This window comes from Strongylocentrotus purpuratus, unplaced genomic scaffold (genome assembly GCF_000002235.5).
Source record: "Strongylocentrotus purpuratus isolate Spur 01 unplaced genomic scaffold, Spur_5.0 spur5_scaffold_6, whole genome shotgun sequence".
Lineage (NCBI taxonomy): Eukaryota > Metazoa > Echinodermata > Echinoidea > Camarodonta > Strongylocentrotidae > Strongylocentrotus > Strongylocentrotus purpuratus.
In genome coordinates, this window is record NW_022145612.1 from 58,967,762 (window position 1) to 58,991,818 (window position 24,057).

The 24,057-nt window shown below is 40.1% G+C and overlaps 1 protein-coding gene across 1 annotated transcript in view; it reads left to right on the top strand.

The window, feature by feature from the left end:
• LOC100893482 overlaps window positions 1-20,964 on the top strand; it is a 95,367-nt gene extending 74,403 nt beyond the window's left edge. Inside the window, exons 10-21 of the mRNA XM_031000100.1 lie at window positions 1,300-1,400; window positions 2,716-2,989; window positions 5,206-5,319; window positions 5,865-5,992; window positions 7,539-7,685; window positions 10,329-10,728; window positions 11,233-11,429; window positions 12,554-12,718; window positions 14,067-14,176; window positions 15,761-16,023; window positions 19,448-19,517; window positions 19,938-20,964. Coding sequence (XP_030855960.1) covers window positions 1,300-1,400; window positions 2,716-2,989; window positions 5,206-5,319; window positions 5,865-5,992; window positions 7,539-7,685; window positions 10,329-10,728; window positions 11,233-11,429; window positions 12,554-12,718; window positions 14,067-14,176; window positions 15,761-16,023; window positions 19,448-19,517; window positions 19,938-20,463 — 2,495 coding nt within the window. The 3' untranslated portion in view covers window positions 20,464-20,964. The remainder of the gene's footprint in view (window positions 1-1,299; window positions 1,401-2,715; window positions 2,990-5,205; window positions 5,320-5,864; window positions 5,993-7,538; window positions 7,686-10,328; window positions 10,729-11,232; window positions 11,430-12,553; window positions 12,719-14,066; window positions 14,177-15,760; window positions 16,024-19,447; window positions 19,518-19,937) is intronic.
• The last annotated feature ends 3,093 nt before the right edge of the window (window positions 20,965-24,057 follow it).

Here is a 24,057-nt window from a genome sequence, read left to right on the forward strand (position 1 = left end):
TAATAGTCGCCAACTGCCTTTCGCAAACACTTTCGGAGACATTCGCTCAAAATGTTGCTAATTGTCGCTAAACGTCACTTAATGTCGCTGATTTTCGCCAACATTCGTCAGAAAAGTTGGCAAATCCAAATTCGCAACGTTCGCAAGCATTCGCTGCTCAGTGAGATAGGCCCTTAACATATAAGCATTCGCCGCTCAGTGAGATACCCCTTCAGCCACCATACACTTTCCCCTTGCATGGAATTCGATTCAAGGAAACCAATGTCGCGCAATGATAGCTGCAAAATGCTAACTTCAGTGTCAGGTTCTTGTGCTTGTGTTGTGTTTGCTTGTATTGTATTGTAATGTATCGTCCTGTATTTTCCCATCTTTTCTTTTCTTTCGTTTTCTACTTTATGATACTTTGATATTTTATGTTAGCCGGGAACTATGCTTTCATAGGTTTCCTCCGCAATACAGCAAGCAAATTATCTTGTTAGTCTCAATTGTATACTTGTACTGCAGTTTTCTCGTTTGTTAACATTCTAATTAGAAATACTAGTCTTTGTAAAACAAAAAGCATTGTAAATTTTATTTGCTGATATTGTGGAAAATAAACGAACTGAAATAAATAAATGATGTCGCATCACTTAGGGTCGTGGACCGCCTTGTAGGTCTGCTATTACTTTTACAGTAAATGGGATTTACCTTGTTGATTGCGTAGGACTCTTTGGGAGGAAGGCACAGTGTCATATTCCCTACGGTCACACTGCTGTGGCTGAAAGATCTAAACATTTAAGTGTTGGACCTGAAATGTTTAGATGTTTGAATATAGAATCGCACATAGTCCCCACAAAATGTTACAGTACGTGCAATACATTTCATGCAAAAATGATGTGATCAAAGATAAATCGACGCCATTGATACTCTGTTCAAATAATCGGATACAATTTAAGCACTTTCTTCGAGAGTAAAGATAAACCTATATGGCTAGAATAATTCAGCTGATCGGATAGGAACAGATTGAAATTTGATTATAATGATCCTTCATTTCAACATGTTCCTTCATTTCAACATGTTCGCTTAATTTCATTGTTTTTCTTCGCTGCAAATATTGCGAGAATACATGTAATTAAGATAAGTATTCAATATATTCATTCAAAATATTCGTGCAAATTAAGGCCTACACTAGTCCCCGGCTGCCTACCAAAACTCCTGTACATTTTGTGCTTGTTTATCTTATACACTATCTCTCTCTCTCTCTCTCTCGCACAAAGTTTCGCCCTTATTTCTCTCAATTTCTCAATTTCTCTGTTTTAGGGGTGGCAACGATTGCCTTTTCAGTTACGTTCGACACCGACAGTATTGACTATGAGAACTCTGAAATCATTCCTTTTTATGCTCCCCTGTTGAGACGAGCAGTAAGTTCATTTTCCTCAATTTCAAACACCAAATGTTTAGTCTTGCTTGGCTTGCTCGCCGAAAGGTATGATTTAAGTGTGCTATTGTTAAAGACACCACAAAATGACGTCAATCAACATCATCATTTACAAATTATGAAGAGATTACGTCGCTCTTATCCTCTCACGCAAATTATATAGAGCATATAATTTTATAGAGAAGTTTTTGTTTTTCAACTGGCTGGCCAGATACGTCACTGGAATGATCCGTCCGAACTTGTCATTTGGCTGACATAGGTCAGCGTCAGTAACTGGTGCGCGGTCTGCAAGCGACGAGCCATTCGAAAGTAACGTCATACAAAAAGTGAATGTAACATGAGCAGTACAAACGATGCTCTCTGAATCACTGGCGTATGGACTAATTGCCATTACCACTGTTCACAGGTTTAAAGGGATAGTTGAGTTCTGTTGCAGAGGGCGCTACACACAACAACAAAAATGTGAGATAATGAAAAACTGAGTGTCAAATTTGAAAGAACATAATATTTAAATGACAAAATCATCTTTGTTTGATCAAAATCGGTTCAGAGACGGCTGAAATATAACGATTTCTAAGTCTTGTGTACCACCACAAATATTAGATATTTTGAAAAATTTGAAAAAAACGTTGAAAACCGTTGAAAAAAATGAAATAACGCCTTGTACGTCGTATTTCAGCCAATGCCAATGTTGGCTTTTTGGTTGGCATTTTCGTGTTGCTTATATTATCCACAATCAGCCGGCTCATGTATTGTTATTTTTAATTAAATAATTAATTAACGGTCACCGTGTTGTTTTTTAAGTGGAGCTGAATTGGTATGATCGTACTGCTAAATTTCACACATTTTAGGGTCTAAAATTACCTTCATAGCAATTTAAGGTTCTAAAAGGGCACTATAAATGTCATAGATAAGAATAAGAGCAATAACCATGCACTTTGAAGGCATTTGCGGTCTGAAAACAGAACTCAACTATCCCTTTAATTAGCGTAGGTAATAACGCATACGACTCCTGTGACGTGTATTATGATACTTCAAAATCAAGCGCTTTTCTGGAGAGTAAAGACAACTGACAATGAGCAACTTACATTTCACAAATTCCTTTTGAGTTGTGTTAATTACGATTACAAAGATAATCATGATTTGCAGACATTCTGCAAAGACTGCAAAGACGTATATCAATATGATAATAGTAATAGCGACAGTGAATATAATAGTAATAAAAGAAATGATGAAAAAGAAGAAGAAGATGACGACAATAACAATATGTTAAAATCCAACTTCTCATTCCATTTCAGTTACAGGAGGCCTTTTTTAATGACGAGGGCGGTCTGATATACAGGTCCTTGCTCGATAACATATATAGCAACGAGTTCCCCACCATCGTAAACACACGCAATAGCAGCATGATCGTCGACTACGTCATCAACATCAACAGCAGCTTGTGGAACGACAGCGTGATTACGATCGTGAACGCAACCGCATCCCTCCTCGAGTTTGCCCATGCCCTGCCCGTGAGCAGTCAATCCACGGTTCCCATCGTACCGGGTAGCATCGTCGTGAGCAGTGCATGTACGCAGTTCAAATCGTTTAAAGCGTTTCTCAAAGGGCATTAACTCAATGCAAAATGTAAACACATAATGCCTTAATGGCTCTCACCAGACGTTTAAAATGCTAGAGCAAGAGCGTAACGTAACACACCAATAGAGAAACATTGAACTCTTGAATAAAACCTAATTGAAATCGTCCTCAGATTGCTTTGATTATAGTAGATAGAATAATTTAAAAAAGTAACAAGTCTAAGCTTGATTTGACTTTTGTCTCCTCAAAATACGAAATAATAAACAAACTGAGAGATGAAAAATAATTGATGTCCTTATTGAGGATCTAAATGAGTAAATACGAGATTTATTCCCTTTCCGTATGAATGATACAAACTTTATCATTAGACTAATATTAATTAATAATCTGGACACATCAACATAGTAAGGTGTTTGGCCATTGCACACGAGGCGTGATTTATCTAAGGTAGGAGTGCGTCTACGACTGACGCAGTCTTGTCTTTGACGCACGGCGTGAGAGTAACATTGTACAAAAAGTGAAGGCAAAATTAGCAGTACTAACAAAACGTTGTATTACCGGCGTATATGGGCTAATTGCCTTCGAAATGACGCCCCGGGGGCAAAGCATAATGAAATAAGAGACCTTGAATTATTGTTGGGACGCAGATTACTCCCGAAATAACCGCTGCTGAATGTCTCATCATGGACCTATTACGGATGGACATTCAGGCGGGTAGCCAGGGGGGCGGTGGGGGCGGTCGCCCCCCCCAAAAAAAACGCCGGCCAAAAAAAAAAGAGAGAGAAAAAAAGAAGAAAGGAGGAGGGCGTAGGAAGAAAAAGGATTAAGAGTCGAAAACGGTACAACGAATCGTCTTCTTTCTCTAATAATTTAATGAATCGTCTAAGCTTCCGCGCTTCACGCGGGAGGGAGGGGGGAACTGAATTCAGATAAGGATTAAGAGTCGCGAACGGTACAACCAATCGTCTTCTTTCTCTAATAATTTATGAAACGTCAAAGCTTCCGCCGCTTCGCGCGGGAGGGGAGGGGGGGGGGACTGAATTCAGACAAGGATTAAGAGTCGATCGAGAATGGTACACCGCATCTTCTTCTTTCTTTAATAATCTAATAACACTTCAGAGCTTCCGCGCTACAGCTTCCGCGGAGGAAGGGGAACTTGATTCCAAAAAGTATTAAGAGTCGAGGACACGGTACAACGAATCGTCTTCTTTCTCTAATGAAACGTCAAAGGAAACTGAATTTAGATAAGGATTAAGAGTCGAGAATGGTACAACGAATCGTCTTCCTTCTTTAATAATCTAAAAAAACTTCAGAGCTTCCGCGGAGGAAGGGGAACTTGATTCAAACAAAGATTAAGAGTCGAGAACGGTCCAACGAATCGTCTTCTTTCTCTTATAATTTGATGAAACCTCAAAGCTTCAACGTGATTCTTTCTTTGATCCAATGATAGTCGCCGCCTTCTGATTATGTGCATCTTAATGAGAACATTCAGCTGTTTTAACAATAACGACTGCGTAAGCATTTTCGGTCATTGACAAAGGAGCAGTTTCCCTCTCTTGGGTTTTGTTTGGATGGTGTGCTCTGTAACAGTGTGTCTTAAATGAAAGCATCCCCAATGGGGAGCAGCAAAGTTGAAAAGCAGACGATTTTGGTGATATGAAATGTATTATTACTGATTCGCACACTTTCGCACACACCCATGACCTTATAAAACAGTTAGAAGGCCATGATCTTGATAAGCCCTGTGCTTTGTAACTCTGGAATATTATGAGGAAATAGGGGGAAACATGATTTTAAATCACAACACAAAAATAACCTCTATCTGGTAATATCAACATGTTTTTCAAAATAAAATACATGTACAGTACACGGAACAACAATTTCCGATTATAAGTCAGAACTGCACATCGATTTTTCATGATTTAGGCGAGTTATTATCTTCTGCGCATGTAGATTAAGATGTGTAAAATCACTATCTTGATTCTGTCCCGGCTTTTTGGCGGTGACCATGATGAGATCAAAGTGTAGAAACATGTACGGAATGTTATTGAGACGACATTGACGAAGACAATCACAATGAATCGTTAAGAAAACGATGAATGTCCATTCGTAATAGGTCCATGGTCTCATCAACTTACCTCAAGTAAATCCCATCAATTTGTCCCAAGTAAATAAACCCATTCTCTTTTTCTTAATGAAATGCTTAGCATCCTGCCTGGAATCGGTAGTCACGGGGACCTTTGGAACCCTGAACTTTCCTGCAACACATCTGGACCAGACCGCTGACAGCCAAGAACGGTGTAGTAAATACAGTAACAACAGTAAGTCAATCAGTGATGTAGCATATGTTAACCATGGAGGGGCACTGGTATAATGGGGGGGGGGGGGGGGGTGGCATCGATCGGCCTTTAATACTTGGTGGATGGCCAATGAGAATTAACTAGGTATAGTAACAAGGCCATCGATGAGGGGCCTGAAATGGAGTCCTGACACCCCTTTCTGTGACACCGTACCCCTGTAGCTACATCCCTGATCACAAGATAGTATCTTGGGATATGTAATGAAATTTCAACAAAAAAAAAAATCTTAATAATTTGAAGAAAGCCTCAAGGCATGGACATATAAGGCGAAGGAGGGGGTTGCAGCCCTTTGAGAATTTTGAAAGGACTAATATTCGGACAGTGATGTGGTGTGTTGGAAGGGGGTTGGTCGGATTCGACTTAATATAGGTGGTGCATATCATATTCTTTACATATCCTGTTCCTGTTCCCTCATTTTCTATTTCCCCTTTCTTTCTCTCACTTTTCTCAATCGTTAAGGTAAATTAGTCACTTAAAGTCATATACAAAACAAATCTTTATTGTAGCCCCCCTACCAAGAGCTAGACGGACATGTCGTGGGGATCTCCTGTCGGCAGCTGTCTGGGACGATCCCGTGTTCCTAGATTGCTTTGTGGGAGAAGACACTAATGAGGTTTTGGACAACATTGCTAGGGTAAGAAATTAAGTGATTATGTATTTCATACTCTTGGAGGTGTAACGCTCTCATTTTATTACCAGAGATTTACTACTGAGATGCAGGGTGTCGGAGGACGAGAGGCAATAGTAGTAATATTAGTAGTAGTAGTAGTAGTATTTGTAGTAGTAGTAGTAGTAGTAATATTAGTAGTAGTAGTAGTAGTAATATTAGTAGTATTTGTAGTAGTAGTAGTAGTAGTAGTAGTAGTAGTAGTAGTAGTAGTAATAGTAGTAGTAGTAGTAGTAGTAGTAGAAGATGAAGCATAAGATGAAGCATTTTTTTAATTAAAGAAAAAAGTAAAAAAAATTATACCAATGACTGACCTAAAAAAGTAGACCTTACCCCCCCCCCCCCCCAACGGAGCAAAATGTCAATTTTTCAAATTTCGAGACCAAAAAAAAAAGCCCCCCCCCCCCCCCCCCCCGCTTATTCAGCGGCTGGCTGAGTCGTTGCGAAATTTTTGACCCGATTTAAAAATGTTAAACCCCCCCTTGAAAAAATCCTGCGTACGCGCCTGTGCAGTGTTATATGCCTTTATTCCTAATAATTTGAGGTGCTTATGTCAGAGAATTTTTTGCATCATCAAGGCCCCAGCAAATAATAATTATCTTCATCATTTTTCATAAAAACTTAACTTAATCATGTGGCACACGTACGCGAAGTACTGTAGTTTAAAAAGAAGGGTAAGCAATGGCGAATGTGGAGGGGGCACAATTAGCGGGTCGTGCCCCCTTACCCCGTACCCAACTGGTGGCATACCTATAGGTACACAACAAAAATAGCTCCCAAAAGCTTTTCTCTGAATTATGCCCTCTTGCAAGAAATTACTGTTACATAACTGTTACAGACTGCTCTCGATCTCGAACTATTGTCTCTCCTCAGTTTTTACTCAGTTTCTCTCCCATTCATGCGTGTATACAAAACAAATGCGACAGAAGAGACGGAGTGGGTCGATCGTAAATTTCAGTTCTATTCGTCGTTTATTACTCTAAAAAATGACAGCTCGGTAGAAGCGACAGGAAGGAGTATTGAGGAGAAGTCTCCGGAAAAAGTCTCTCGATTTTAGATCTCCCTAACTGTATATAGGGAGCTATATTTATACTGTTTGCTAGCGGGCCGACCTTCCAGCAAGGATACAACCCGACCTCAAGCCTCAAGCTAAGGGCAGAGTCTGTCCTCAAACTGAGGACAAAGTCTGGCCTCAGCTCAGGGCCGCACGCGACTGAGTGTCTGCCCTTGCCATTACGTAAGATAAGGACAAACTCACGTGGCGAGCGAGGACCTGAGCTGGGCTTACCCAATAGAAATATCAGCGCAGGCGCTGCCGAAAAACATGTCGTAAATCTACTCAAAGACTATAGAGTTTGATTTGCACAACAAGCAACAATTTATACCGAAATAATAATGAACTATGCATGTATGTGTACATCTAATTCATGAATTCTGCACATTTTACAGACATATCTAAATTCGTTACAATATAAATCTGCTTCTGAGTTATAATGCTTCTCTTCAATTACAGGCAGTTGTGACCCCAGAGAATGTGATCGAATATTCTTACTACGTTGCTGAAGCGGCCGCGAACTTCGCCGATATAAACGCGGAAGGTCTCCGAGCCATCTCCGATGCTCTAGAGAAAATTGTCAACGTCAGGAACTCATCGACAGAGGTAATAACCATGGAGTTACTAGGCTAGTAACTCCATGTAATAACACAGATTTTCCGTGATCCGACATAATAATTTTTGGCGACATCAAATATGTTGGTTTTTAGGGCTTGCATAGGTTACGATTAGAATAAGATGAGGTTAATGGTTAAAGTATTAGGCGCATTACCATGGGTGTCGATCCCGGGGGGGGGGGGGGGGAGGGGTGGGGGATATATCCCCCCCCCAATATTTCAGGTGGGGGATGGCCTGTACAATCATCCCCCAATAATTCACCCTCAAAACAAAAAATTAAGAGAACAATTTATGATGAGAACCCGATGAGAGTAGTAAATGGTTATTACTCGCAAGATGACCATCAATATACACATTTTGCTATCTCATTTTCATAATACATACACATATACGAGGTAAATGAGACAACCGTATATGAGACAAGAATAAATTGAATTCTCGCTCATACGGCTTCATCAGGAATTGATGAATTTCTTCAATTTGTCCAATCAACGGCATCATAGAAATGCAGTGCGCCAAATGCAAAGACGCAGCGTTAAAAAGCAACGAGCTAAATGTTAAGCGCAAAGCGCAAAAGTAGCAATCTGCAACATCAGACAATCCTGGATAATGTAAACATAGATGAACTCTGTGACAAATTCGTGATGAGATCGGAGACAAGGAGAAAGATTTTCAGACATTAGTATGACTTATAAGATAGTTCACTAGTTGTAATGTTGTTTCCGTTCACCATTTTAAAAATTCACGTCATTGTATCTTTATTTCCTGATATTTCCTAATTTTTTCTCATTTTTGGAGAACGAATATTATGTCACAACTTATTTTTGTTTTATTGAAAAGCTGATGTAGGCCTATGTAACTGACGTATTTCATACAAGTGATTTATAAATGTTCGTGATATCACATAATTTTCAATAAAATTCGCGTTTCTCCATTTCTGTTGCAAACTGACACATTCCCAAATAGCCAGGAAGAGCATATATATTTTGTATAGTCACTAATGGGCTTAATTAGTGGCCGTTAACACTAACAGTAGTATACAATTCCTTTCCAGAAGCTTTTGCCCCAAGCACTGCCGGGAGATATCATGCTACCCACCATTCGCGCTGTGCATGCAAAGATTTGCAAACGAACGTTCCATACGTACATCATGTTGGGAAACTGAATTCAGACAAGGATTAATATAGAGAACAGTACAACGAATCGTCTTCTTTCGATAATAATTAAGTGAAACGCGGGAGGGGGGCAACTGAATTCAGACTAGGATTAAGAGTTATAATTAAATGAAACGTCAGGGTACACGATACAACGAATCATCTTCTTTTTCTTATAATTGAATGAAACGTGAAATCTTCCGCGCTACGCTCGGGATGGGCGAAAATGTTTTTAGACGTGGATTAAGAGTAATAATCAAATGAAACGTCAAAGCTTCCGCGCTTCGCGCGAGGGCGAATTGCACTCAGACAAGGACACGGTACAACGAATAGTCTTCCTTCTCTAATAATTTAATGAAACGGTAAAGCTTCCGCGCTTAGCGCTAGATGGGCGAAAATGAATACAGACAAGGATTAAGAGTAATAATTTATTGAAACGTCAAAGCTTCCGCGCTTCGCGAGGGAGGGCGGGGGCAAATTGCACTCAGACAAGGACACGATACAACGAATCGTCTTCTTTCTCTAATAATTTAATTAAAAGGTTCCTCGTTTCGCGCGGGAGGGGGGAACTTGATTCAAACAAGGATTAAGGGTCGAGAACGGTCCAACGAATCGTCTTCTTTCTCCAATAAGTTAATGAAACGTCAAAGCTTCCGCGCTTCGCGGGGGAGGGGGGAAGCTCCCCCTTCCCCAGCACCCAACCCCCTAGCTTTGCGTGCTCACTACCGCCCCGTAAAATGAAATCCTGTCTACGCCCTTGGGGAGGGGTGCAACCTGCCACACGCTTCTTCCTCTTGGTTGCTTTGATCCATTGCCGAAAATATTTTGGCACCTATCATCCCCCCCCCAACCACGGATACAAATCGACACCCTTGCGCATTACACATGACTGTGAGCTATTGTTATAGGGTAAGGGTAAGTTTGGTTTTGTATTGGATCCATGGTTGAATTCAGGAATTCGAGTATTAACTGTTAATCAATAAATCGTCGCTGTTTTCACGAAGTGACGGTAGTGAAAAAGAATTGCATTCACTTTGCGTTACGATTTTCCTCACTACCGTCACTTCGTGAAAACAAGGACGAATTGTCGCCGGAACACCATCTGTACAAAATTACTATCCTGATTATTATGAATTTAATTATGCCATTACACATTAACAAATTAAGGTTTTAACGTCTTTACACCGAGCTCCCTCAGAGGTGTGCATGCAAAGTGGCAAACTGGAGTTAGCTTCCCGGCAACTACCTCGTTTTGATTGCGAAAATCATCCTTATGACTTTGTCCACCAAATTATATTTATATCATGTTTTGCGACACAACCCAACCCAATTAAAAAGTAGTATATCAATGGCTGTCCAAAGCTCTAAGATTAATACGGCGGAGCTTCCAACCAGCGCTATAGTGCCCTTTGATGAGGTATTTACATTCATACATTTTGGGTTAGGAAAAACAAACAAATGAATTGTTTTCTACCAGGTAACCAGCAATACCCTCCGGATCGTCGACAACGCTCTCGGTGCTCCCGACGAGGAGTTCGTAAACGCCGTCGATTTCGAAGCTCCGACAAGGATTCTCGATTTCTTGGAGCAACAGATCACCCTCTTCCAGACCCAGGGCGACGGCAACAACCTCACCATCATCGGGAGGAGCGTCGCTGTGGTGGCCCTCCAGCTTCCGAAGGCTAGTCTGATGGAAGGTTTAGGGTTCGCTACCCTGGCATCGCCGGACAGTGAAGAGAAAAGTGACGTGCTCAAAGAGCTGAATGAAAATAAAACGATGGTGTACTTCAACCCGGACAACATTCCGAAGACAACAATCGATGCATCCATTGTTTTGCCACCAGATATTCTTGAACTGTTGCCTCCATATTTATTAGGTGCGGAATACTATATCTTAAAAACCTAGACATTAAATACAATTGCGTAATTAGACTGTACTCAAAATATAGTGTAAACTACAAGCATGGACATTAAATTCTGTTTCCTTTCATTCGATCCAATGAACATTAATGAAATCTATTTGCATTCATTTAAAAATATGAGGCTTAGGTTGTAAGTGAGCGGTATTCAAAGTGCGGATACATCTAGCAACACACGTTCCTGTAATGTTAACTTGTAATTTCATAAGTAATAATGTCAGGTCTACTGCCTGAACATCAATAACAATAACAACAGCAACATACATCGTTCTATGGTGAGATTAAGAGAACTTTATACCTGACCAAAAACGTTAAATTAAACAGTAATTTTAATATTTGAGATAATGGTTAAAACGTGTCACCATTTGACCAACATAAAAATTCACCAGTTAGAATCACGCGAACACCACTTCTTGAAAATACCTCAAAAGCAATTCTTCTTCCATCTTCGCTACCATGCAGAAAATGGAATTGTTCCAGTGACTTTCTTCATATTCCAGACCAGTAAGCTCTTCTTGAGTCCAAACCAAAAATACGATCTCGGCGATGGTCGTCGACTAACGGTCGGCACCCGGGTCATATCAGCGACCGTGGAGGGTGCGGTCATTCAAGGTTTGCCGCAGGGTGGTGAAGTGGAGACAGCCTTCCTTGAACTAAATGTGAGTTCGTTTGATTTATTAAAAAGAACAGCGTCAAGACTGCGAATTTTAATCAGTCTGAAATTATTTATTCACTGCACAGTCAACACGTCATTTGTATAGTTGAATTTTATGAGATCCAATATGAAATACAAACGTAATATCGCTCCGCCAAATTTTCAAATTTTGGGACACTAATTCAGCGGCTGGCTGAGTCGTTGCAAAATTTTTGAGACTCAGTCGTTGCGAAATTTTCGGCGTGATTTTCAAATTTTAACCCCCCCCCCCCCCCCCTCGAAAAAAATCCTACGTACGCCATATTGGATTTCATGGTTTCCTGAACCACTACTTAACGTTCTACCTTATCCTAATAGATTATATGACCTCGAAAACCATAGCATAGGCACTCAAATTAAGTCTCTTTGATGGATATAAGTGATTTATGGCCATTTTTATGTTATGGCGGCCATCTTGGACGCCATCTTGAAAATACTAGCTTTCTGAACCTTCGATGTTGGTTTACTTTTAGTATGTTCTTCCCGAGGTCAAATATTTCTAGAAACCGATGAAAAACCTCAGTATGTTGCCATTTTTGGGGGGTCAAACCATATCTTAATTGACCTGACTAATACGAAATGCAGTCATTGAACATAATTGTGTACTGCTCATTTTAAAGAGTATGTCCCTTCCCATCGAATGACCGCCCGTTCACAATAGCATTGCATGTTTTTATACAATACCTGCACTCGCAACATTCAATTACATTTTAAGTAGTTGCTATGTCAGAAATCCCCAAGCAACACCATGAAAAGAAGGGTTTCAATGGGCTATTATATGAAAAAATGCAATGCTAATGCATAAGGTACTCAGTGGATGAGGACATACCAATGTCTTTTGTTCATCTAGCTTACTGATGAATGACTGGCACGATGATGTCACAGAAGACATTTGCTTTTGGAAAGTTTTTTTTAGGGGTGGAGCTAATATTAGGTAGAACAAAAGTAATAGAAAAAATAAAATAAAATATGTGATGTATACAGTATTACATACATCCCCCTGAAATTTCTATATATTTTTCAACCCCTTAAACAAATAATCTTGATCCGCCTCTATATTGTGTGTCTGCTTCGTCCTGCTCCATACAGGTGACTCGAGACAGTGAGGCGGTGGATAACAGGACGTGTGTGTTCTGGGATAAGATTGATCAAGGAGGCCGATGGTCGTCAGAAGGATGTCGACGAGAAGACAACCCCGACATCAATAGGATACGATGTCTTTGTGATCACCTGACAAGCTTTGCTGTGTTACTGGTACATTATTATTTCTTTTCATGTCAGTTAATTTCATTAGAAAGAAAAAAAAACGCATATGAAATATGGAAAAAATGGTCAGCTACCTTCATAGAAGTGTCACTAAGGAATATATCTCGGTATTGGAACCGCAATCTTATTATTGTACATTTTACTGCTGTTCATCTCTCCGCCATGGATGGATTTGCAAGGTGAAGATTTCAGGGTCATTACAGTGGTAGAGATTTGAATACTATCTCCACCAGAGTATGATGTTTGATCTTAAAGCCCATCTGTACTAGTTTGGCCAGGAGAGGTCACTGACAGGTGGTTATCTCATCAGCATAAGAAAAAAAGGATCATGGAGGACCACCGCTTAGGCATTGTTTTCTATATAGAGGGAGCAAGTATACAAGTAGTGCAGTGGGGCTCTAAGTCGTAGCCAAATGGTTTAAACATTTGACTAGAGATACACAGGTCGTAGGTTCGAGCCCTCGTGTGGCTCCATTGTCCTTTCGCAATTCACAGATAAATCTTGATTTGCCACTCTTCACCTATAGGTGTTAAATGGATATCGGTATGGGATGAATTCCTTGAATGCATCCGAATCGACAGGTCTCGCCTTGTTCGAGCTGGGGTAATATTGGAGTGGATTGGGTACAGTACGTGGTATGTGATCGCTGTAAAATATTCAATATTAAAGGTAATACAAAGTTTTGGGAAATTTTGAAAATTGGGTGGGTAGTGAATCTTTACAATTTTGATATATTTGGATGCCCCTGTAGATGTATTATAAGCACTAAAAAAATTAGCCCCTAAAACACTTCTGTTTTTGAGAAAAATTGAATATAAAAATTTACCGGTGCTCCCGGTAAATTTTGATAAATTTCAAATAGCGCCTATGGCCGTACGATGGTAGCTGCGACCATGAAAATTTCAGAATAGGTAGTTGAGATATATAATCTCAAAACGGGAATAGCTAATCGGTCGATTTTAGTCAAGAAACATTGTTTCATAGCTAATTAATATCTTGACCTTGAGAGGGAGCGGTACAACATAAAGAGTTTATTGTTTATAATTTCATAACTTTAGACTCGATTTCAACCGCGACAACGATCAATGTATATTTTAGGAACGCATATGCTTCCAATATATTAATTTGAACCAAATTCATGACCCCATACCAAAACTTTGTAATACCTTTAAATGGATCATTGATTTAATATACCCGTATAATATGTATTCATACTTTTAGGTGATTACGTTTCTCATTGTCTCTCTCTCTCCACTTTCTCTCCCTCACTCCCTTCTCCCACCCTCTCCCTCTCTCCCCCTCCCTCTCTTGCCATGCTTCCTTCGTTATGTGTAGGATGTATCTGGAGATGTGGGCCTCTACGCTTTAGATGTGTTGGGTATGATCGGCTGTATCATCTCCATCATATGCCTCCTGATTACACTTGTCACCTATCTGAGCATGAAGTAAGTGATATTTTCTAATATCCCCTCTATCTCATCAAACGTCAATATTTTACATGTTTGTGTAATCTTTGATTAATTGGAGATCTTGAGAATAGGTTAAGAAAGGGTTCGAAGCGGCATTTTGAACAATATTCTTTACATCAGTGCATTGTAATATCAAATATAAAGTTTCAAAGTGCATTTAACTGATCTGATAAAAAGCGATTGATTTTCATTAATAGCATTATTATCGTAAGCAAGACTGATGGTAATTCTGCAAATACAATTTGGCAGGAATAAGCGAGTTCGTAAATAGCTCTGGAATGCATGACCCCAAAATATGCACAGATCTTTGACACGATGAATACTTCCCACGTGTGCATTTTAGAATAATCACTGCCGAAGTGATGGAGGTGCTTCATGAATACCTTTTGTTTGCCTATGAGAAGAATACTTCCACCTGTGTATCAGATAAATGTACTGTTGGTGCATAAATTAATACTGATTACATAACTTTCATGAACACGATCCGAGTATTCGTCTCAATGGTTTTGCAATTTGGGTACGAATGACCTTTATCTGCCCATGCGCAAATCCTAATTACGAACTCGCTTATTGACAAAACTACAAGATTTTTTTTTATAAATGGAAAAAAAAGGTAATAGTTGATTGTGCTGACAGAAAGGAGAACTTGTCTTAGTCGAGTCTTGCCCTTTTGATATCATATACAACTTACAAGTTGTATACAGGGGCGGATCTAGCTTTTTGCTAAGGGGGGGGGGGTTTGACCAAAATAATGACGATGCGGAGCATCGTCCACGAGCCGCGAAGCGAAGCGAAGCGGCGAGCCGATTTTTTTTTTTTTGGGTGTTTATTTGAACCCCGTAAGTGATGTTTTCCTGGCCTCTATTAACACAATGGAGACTATAAAAAGCAGTGCATGATAACGTCTTTTTAAATCAAGTAACAGTTTAATACACAGTTATATCCAGAGTTATCATGTGTTTGGTTAAGTTACCAGATGAGTTGAATATCTTCTCACAATATTTGCACTTGAAAGGGTTTCTCTCCAGCGTGCGTTCTTTTTTCTTCTTTTTTTCTTTTTTTCTCTTTTTTCCCCTTTTTTTTGGGGGGGGGGGGCCGCCCAAGGGGGGGGGGGGTTTAAACCCCCTAAACCCCCCCCCCCCCCCCGTAGATCCGCGCCTGGTATATGATATTTTGCGACTTTAAAAATGTTGCAATTGTAGGTCATAATCACCTGTGATCAATATGCCGGTAGAGCAATTTATGTGTTAGTTGGAGGGAATTTGACAGCAATTGTAATGCTTGATAATCATTATCTTTCGCTTGTGAAACTTTTCGGAACTGGACGAAATCCTTGAGCAGCTCCCTGAAATATAATTATGTTAAAATCCTGTGGGATTGATCCCAATCCCCAAAGATTTATATGTTTTTCTTTTCGACATTAACCCCCGATAGCAAAAAATCCACATGTTACATGTTCTTTTTTAGGGACCATGCTGCCTCCATGTCGACCAGTATCATTCTACAAACTGTAAACGAATATTGATAAACAAATGTGATCACCTTTTTCAATATAAACAGAAAACTACGCTCGAAGCAGCCTCAGCGGATCCTGATCAACCTTTGCTTCGCGCTCCTCGGGCTCTATCTCGTGTTCGTCATCGGTATCGACCGCCGTTACCCGACCGCGGGGTGCGTGGTGGTCGGTTTTCTCATCCATTTCTTTCTGCTGTCGTCGATGTCGTGGATGTTGGTGGAAGCTATCAATATGTACCTCCTCTTCGTCAAGGTCTTAAACGCCAACGTGTCTCAATTTTTGCTCAAGGCCGCGCTTTTTGCTTATGGTGAGTGTCTTGGTCTCCCCCCCCCCCCCCCCCCACTCCGTGAACGGAGGGATACCATGCGTGTTCCAAAACTCTCCGGCTCGTAACAAAAGAAAAAGGTCGACGCGTATTGACCTTACACACCGGATTTTTGCTGAAAAGGGGGGGGGGGTCGCTTGGAACACGCATATGCGTACCCTAAATACCTAAATAACACTGAGTGGGGGGGGGGGCGGGCTTGGTCTACGAAGAAAATAATGTGGAGGTGTCGTACGTGGTGTACAGGGTCATTTACTTGACTCGCAGTCCTAGGGTAAGGGTTCGAATCCTATCTCAGTACTATGGTCCTGTGGCAATTCACTAACTCATACTTACCACTCTCCAGTCAGGTGTAAATGAGTACCTGGCAAAATGATGGGGGATAACAAGTTAATAATTACACGACCCTCAAGAAGAACAGCATCGACACTGATGAAACTTCCCTGTGTAAACAAAAGTATAATTATTATCAAATTTTAAGGGACATGTAACTTAGTGATCACTGCCCCAGCGAAAAAGATCCCGCCCTTATTAGATTAGGGATGTCGGGTTCAAGTTAGAGTGTTTTGTTTTAGGGTTGAAGTTAGGAATTCGATTAGAGTCACCGGAGCATAGTCCTACGTCCCACTTTGTATCATAGGTCCTACGGTTTATCAGGACTTGGTGAGGTTTACATTGGACCATCACAACCTATCAGACGCCTCTTCATTCATATTCCTGGAAGCGTGTTAAGCTATTTGCCACTATTAATAAGGTGTCAGTTTTTACGTGCTTGCAATATTTAGAAAACTGGAAAGAACTTAACATTCAGGCAGCGGGAAGTCAATCTTCCTGACGAAATTGGATCATTTCACCTTCATGACTTGTATATTGGTTTTTACTCAAGTCACTGGTAAAGAACGGGAATGTGGAATGGCACGAACGCGCTGGGATTTTATGGCCCTCGAGCCAGGACAAGATGGGAGCGCGTTCGGACGCACTAAGAACGAGATGAGGACGAGTAGAACTATCTCTGTACGGGATGGTCGGGTTACAAACTAATTAGAATTGGTTTGGACGTATTGGGAATGAGGTAGAACCAGGGGCGTCGCTAGACCTTTTTCAGTGTGGGGGGGGGGGGGGGGGGTGTAGAGGCCTACGATTACCGACAAAAATAGCCACCAATTACCGAAAAAATTAAATGTCCAATATCTACAAATTCAACCCTATAAACCTGGGGCCGAAGGCTAAATTGCTTTTCCTATGGACTATCTATAGTACTTGCATACGCGCAAAATGGTCATTTTCCTCGACGACATAAATATACGAATTATTTCTTGAATTTAGTCAGCATCAGAGCTATATCTTTTAATGCAGGCGCGGAGCTAGGATCTTATTTTAGGGAGGGGCGGTAGTGAGCAAGAAAATCACTTAAAAGCGCGCTCATATAAGTGGGGTGCGGGTGATTGGCCTCCCGCGCGAAGCGCGGAAGCTTAGACGTTTCCTTAAATTATTAGGAAAAGAAGACAATTAATTGTACCGTTTTCGACTGGTAATCCTTGGCTGAATGAAATCCCCCCCCCCCCCCCCCCCCCCCGCGCGAAGCGCGAAAGCTTTGACGTTTTATTAAATTATTATAAAAAAGAAGACAATTTGCTGTACCATTCTCGACTGTTTATCCTTTTCTGAATTCAGTTCCCCCCCTCCCGCGCAAAGCGCGAAAGCTTTGACGTTTCCTCATAATATTAGAGAAAGAACACGATTCGTTGTACCGTTTTGACTCTAAATAAGCCCTATCAATTTTGTCTGAATTCAGTTTTCCCCTCTCGCGCGAAGCGCGGAAGCTTTGACGTTTCCTTAAATTATTAGAGAAAGAACACGATTCGTTGTACCGTTTTCGACTCTAAATAAGTCCTATTCATCTGAATAAAGCGCGAAAGCTTTGACGTTTCCTTAAATTATTAGAGAAAGAAGACGAGTCGTCGTACCGTTCTCGACTCGTCTAAATGAGGATTTCCCCTTCCGCGCGAAGCCCGGAATTTTTGGCGTTTCATGACAACATAGAGAAACGAAGACGATTCCTCGAAACGTTTTCGAAATCTATTAAGCCCTATTCATCTGAATTCAGTTTCCCCCTCTCGCGCGAAGCGCGAAAGCTTTGACGTTTCCTCAAATTATTAGAGAAAAAACACGATTCGTTGTACCGTTTTCGACTCTAAACAAGCTCTATTAATTTTGTCTGAATTCAGTTTCCCCCCTCTCGCGCGAAGCACGGAAGCTTGGACGTTTCCCGTAATTATTAGAGAAAGAAGACAATTCGTTTCATGTTTTCGACTCGTCTAAATGCGGAATTTTTGGCTTTTCATCACAAAGAAAGGATTAAAAAGAAAGAAAAAAATTTAAGCCTCTGATTTCTTTAGCTGATATTATAGGCAAGTGAAACTTCGAGAAAATACAAGTATTGTAGTTGTAGTCACTCTCGAAGTCGTCACAGTAGACAAGAAGTCACAGTTCGTAGGGAAAAAAAACTTGTCGGCCGACCGACAATATACATCTCACCGACTTCAAACTTCTGCATTGATATAGTACACGAGGATCGAGCAAGAATACCGACACAGCTGACCCGACACAGCAACATATTTACCCGTGTCTTTCTTGCTCCCTCGACGAGACGACTCCACCCAACAACCCCCTTCTCTCTTTTACTCCCACTCCTCCTCTCTCAGACTCTTACCTCCCCTCTCTCTCCTCTCTTTCATCCCCCGTTTCTTTTGTTTCCCTTTCACTCTTTTTTATTCTTTTTTCCTTTTCTTTCTTTTCTTTCTTTTCCTTTCTTTCCTCTCCTCTCTCTTTTTCTTTTTTCTCTTTCTTTCTTCTCTTTTCTTTCTTTTCTTTTCCTTTCTTTTCTTTCTTTTCCTTTCTTTCTTTTCTTTTCCTACTTTTCCCTTCTTTTCTTTCCCTTTTCCTCTCTTTCCCCCCTCTTTTTTCCCTTTCTTTTTTTCCCTCCCCTTTTCTCTTTTTTCCCAACGGCAGCGCAATTTTACCGACAATATCCTGACAGGTGGGGGGTGTCGCACTCCCCCACACCCCCTTTGGCGACGCCCCTGGGTAGAACTAGTTAAGAACGGGTTTAAATTGACTGCGGACGGGCTTGGACTGCCTGGAAATGACAAAATTACCCGATCTGAACTTGATACTGACTATGGATGGGGTACAGACGAATTAGGCGTAATGGTCGAGGACTGTTTATGAACGAGTTAGGATCGTATTATGTACATTCTTTACACATTCTACCCCGACCACAATCCGTTTTAAGATTTCATAGGACGGTTTCAGAACGTAGTGAGAACTAGTTTGGTGTGATGGGGGCTTTATACTTTTGTCAAATTTATTCTTAAATCTTGCTGAAATTATATTTTGTTTACAGGTTTACCTCTTCTTGTGTGTATCGTAACAGTAGCAGTCGATAGCTCCCTCTACTTGGGAGACGGGAATTAGTAAGTTAAATCTTTAAATTTTCTTTTAAATCGTCATCTTGTTTTAAAGGCACATTCATATTTTTGAAAACTCATCTTGAAGGTATCCAAGGTCGCCATTTTGCTTTATTCATGGAATTGTGTCGGCCTGTGTAGTTACATTGTATATAACATTATTAATGGGTTGTGTTTTAAAAACCCATGTTGACAAGGTCGTCGTTTTGTGTCTTTTCATGGAAAGTGTGTGGGCCCACGTAGATATTTCAATTTAATGGTGAACTGTGATTTAACTGCTTCCTGTTAAGTTATCAATATCACTATCATTATTAATCTTATAAGCCGTCAATATTTTGTTGAAGAGGATAATGTGGTGGTACATGAAACATGGTCTCTCTGTTCTCAAACTTAAGTACGTTGTGTTTTTCTCTCTTCGCTTAACAGTTGCTTTGTGAAACCGGGTCCAGCACTGTATTACGGCGTCTTACTCATCGTCGCTCTCTTACTTGCCGCCAACTTCATCATCTTTGGTATCGTCATGCAACGCTTGTCATGCCGCAAGTCCGTTGCTGCCCATAAGACCACCCAAGCTAGCCGCGGTGAGATGTGGCGACGGGTCCAGAACGCCGTTGCCATCTCTGTCTTGCTCGGTCTGACATGGTTGTTCGGTTTCCTCGCCATCGGTGGTGCCCGTCTCGTCTTCAACATCCTCTTCCTCGTGTTAAACTCCCTCCAGGGGTTCTTTGTCTTCCTCATGTTCTGCGTCCGGCAGAAGGAGGTCCGCGAGCAGTGGGTGCGATGGATGCACTGCCACTTCGCCGAGATCAAGCCCGGTCAGCGTCGCAGCGACGATTTCGTCAAGGCTAAGTACACGAAGACTGGGTCGCAGGGTGGTCGGACGTCCTTGGCGACGTCGAGCAGTCAGGGTATTCAAATGTCAAGTGGAGCGACAGTCAGCACTACTACATAGTGACTTCCAGGATATGAATAAATTTAGCATGAATAGATTGCTAGACCAGCTGGCCAGTGAAAAACATGAGAATGAAAAGCGCATAGTAGTAATAGGAGTATATACCTTATAATATGAGCTTTTTAGTGATTAAAATGATTTAATTATACAATGATTCAATTTAATCTAAAGGCTTACATGTACGTTAACAAAAAACGAATCTTGTCAGAAACTTAACAGCCATGATCATTTTTTCATTATTTAGTTGCATCAACGTTTGGAATTTTATAATGTGCATAAATAATTATAACATCAAACAAAGAAATAGCTTTGTTTACAACTTGCAAAAAAGATTAATAACGAATATATTCTGCTTTAGCGATTACCAAGAATACATTAGGTATATTGTGGTTACAGTGTAGTTTACAGAATTGTCAACTTAATTACCTTGTTTTAGCATTTTACTTATGAGTTATTCTTGAATCGTTGAGTGCAGGCGCGTACGCAGGGGGGGGGGGGGTGTTTGGGAGGTTAAACCCCCCCCCCCTTTGGTATTTTTATGTATGTGAACCCCCCTAAAAAAAACCTAAAATCCCCCCTTTTGGATTTGTTTTTGTTTGTTTTGTTTTAATATAAAAAAAATAAAATAAAAAAAAAATCCCAAGACCGACCTAAAAAAGGTGACCTTACCCCCCCCCCCCCAACGAAGCTAAATGTTAAATTTCCAAATTTCGAGACCAAAAAAAAAAAAAAAAATGGCCTCTTACCCCCCCCTTATTCAGCGGCTGGCTGAGTCGTTGCGAAATTTTCGAATCGATTTACAAATGTTAAACCCCCCCCCTTGAAAAAAATCCTGCGTACGCGCCTGGTTGAGTGTCTATATAGGATACTATATGACATGTATTGTGCTACGTTGATATTGATGAACTACTATATTTACGTTTATAAGAAGAAAAACAAACCTGCTGAGAATTGAGAACCAGAAGAACGTATAAGTGTAGTGTCGTATCTAAAATTGATACACGTGGGGCTGAGTCCACGCCAAACGGGGAGCCACTTTCTGAGGGAACCCACGCGTGTATTCGAAATCGATAAACAGGGGGCGGACCCCTCCCCCCTCCACTATGAAAATTAGGAGAGAGTGTATTAAAGCTTATCTGCCGTAGTTTACAGGAGGGATTAGACCGCTCTGCAAGGTCACTGGACAGGTGGTTATCTCATCAACTCAGCTCTCAGTTAACATAAGAAAAAGAGGATCATGGGGGACTAATGGTCACCGATTAGGCATTGTTTGTTATATAGAGGGCGCAAATAGCTACCAGTAGTGCAGTGGGCCTTTAAGGGAATTAAATTTTGCGTTTTACATCTATTATATAAAGTTAAACTTTCCGGGGGTGGTATGCCGGGTTCACCCAGTCAATGCTGATTAGACAACTGTAGTTCAGTGAGCACAAAGTTCATTAAATATTAAATTGGGGGTTTTCCTCGTCTTGGACGACTTTGATCTCACAAACTTTCTGACTATAGTCTTCAAACTGGGAGAAAGGCACTGTTAAAGAGCCTTCAACGGAATTTGGTATTTGAATGTTCTGCTATAATCCAAAATTACCCAATTAGAAATCCCTTTAGTTATTTTACAAAATGATAAAGGAGAATTCCGTTCGAAGCAAATCTCACAACTATTAAGAATGTTTTGAATTTTCCAATGAGTTTGCGATGTCACCATCCGTCACGTAGTTTTAATATTTTAACCATAAATTACTCACTTTATTCCCACAAGATTGATTTCCTCGCTCCTTTTTTCAGGATATATTGATGTATAATTTTATTGCATTTATCCACCTTCATAAAATAAATATTGTCATTAACAAAAATATAGAATTTTGGTATGTTAAGTATTTATAAATGTACATCATTTTCGTATTAACAATTCGTTCAAATTCGTTGTTCTGATATCACATACGATACATTAGATTTATGAATATACGAGCAAAAACATAGTACTATCATCAAACTTTGGGATAAAGCTATCACATTATACAAAGGAATAATTGATTGACATGGGCAGGCGCGTACGCGAGGGGGGGGGGGTTGGGGGTCGACCCCCTCAATTTTGTTTTGTGTGTGTTTTGGAGGAACCCCCTCAATTGTTTTTAAATTAAAACAAAAAATGGTGACTTCCCCCCCCCCCCCTCAACAGAACGAAAAATCGATCGGTAATTTTTCAAATTTTCGGGACCAAAACAAAATGTGCTCTTAAGCCTCCGACAAGCACTATACGTTAAAGTTCTTTCAGATTCCGTTTTGGGTGAAGAGGAAACAAGCCGTATAATGTCAAATCACCACGTCACAATCGGCAGAATTATATTGATATCATGTTTTTTATATCTAAAAAGAAGAAGAAGAGGAAATTAAACTTGTTTATAACTTGTATACATTTACATTCATGGTATCTATTATAGAGGCTAGTCATAGTACATACAGATTTTGAACAATTGTTTTTCTATAAGATAAAATCTATTTCTAGAATCTAAATTTAGATTTAGAGCAAATTTGTAGTCTTAGTTTGTGCCTTTCTGTATACTTTGTATTAGTATGCTGTAATGTATTTTGTATGCGTCTTGATATCATGAGGTTAAAGTTTGTCTGCTGACATAGCTTTAATTTATTACGTAATAATAAGTAACTTCGTCATCTCATGCACTATACTCCGTAAAATAATTTTGATTTATATTATTATTATTATAAAGATTATTAAAACATTTGTAGGATTCTCGTTAAAATAAAATTAATAAAAATCATTTCCCTTGGTTGAATCTTGTTTATATTTCTCACGCATTACATTTCTAGGCTGCAAAACTGTATTAACCAACCATGGCATATATGTTATACAACATAACAACATATTCAAGATTGAAGATAAACATTGATATCTAAAAGGGCCATTCCATTTCCCCTTTGCTCCACCCCTCTCTCTGTCTCTCTGTCTCTCTCCTCCTCTTATTATATTTATCTCTCTCTCTCTCTCTTATTATAGTTCTCTCTCTCTCTCTCTCTCTCACACACACACACACACACACACACACACACACACACACACTCTTTCTCTCTCTCTCTACCCGGCCCTCTTTCTCTTTCTCTGTCTCTCCTCTCTTTTCTTTCCTCTATATAGTTATATAGGCCTACCCTCCGATTTTCTCCCTTTTATATTACTTTCTACTGATTATTATCATAAGAGAATTTCAAAAAATACGAAACTGACCTCGAACATACCTTGCATATCAACAGCAACTAATACTGTTTTATTTATTTGAATTTGTAACAAACTTCAAAAGTGTAACAAATTTTGATTTTATCATTGTCCTATTAATCGTTATTTATCGATTATTTTGAAGAAACCCTACAAAAATATCAAACTCTATCGCCTAATACGGTATACGGGGATTCAATATGCTGCTCTAAATCTATTCGGTCCCTGTTTATTTTGCCAAAGAAGGCCCTAAACATGGGGTATGAATTTTTGTTTGCAATTTCCTGCAAATGGCGCCACTTGGTCTTAAACATGGGCATATGTTCTCTTCGGAATGATATACCTCTCCGCAAAACGTTTAGGCT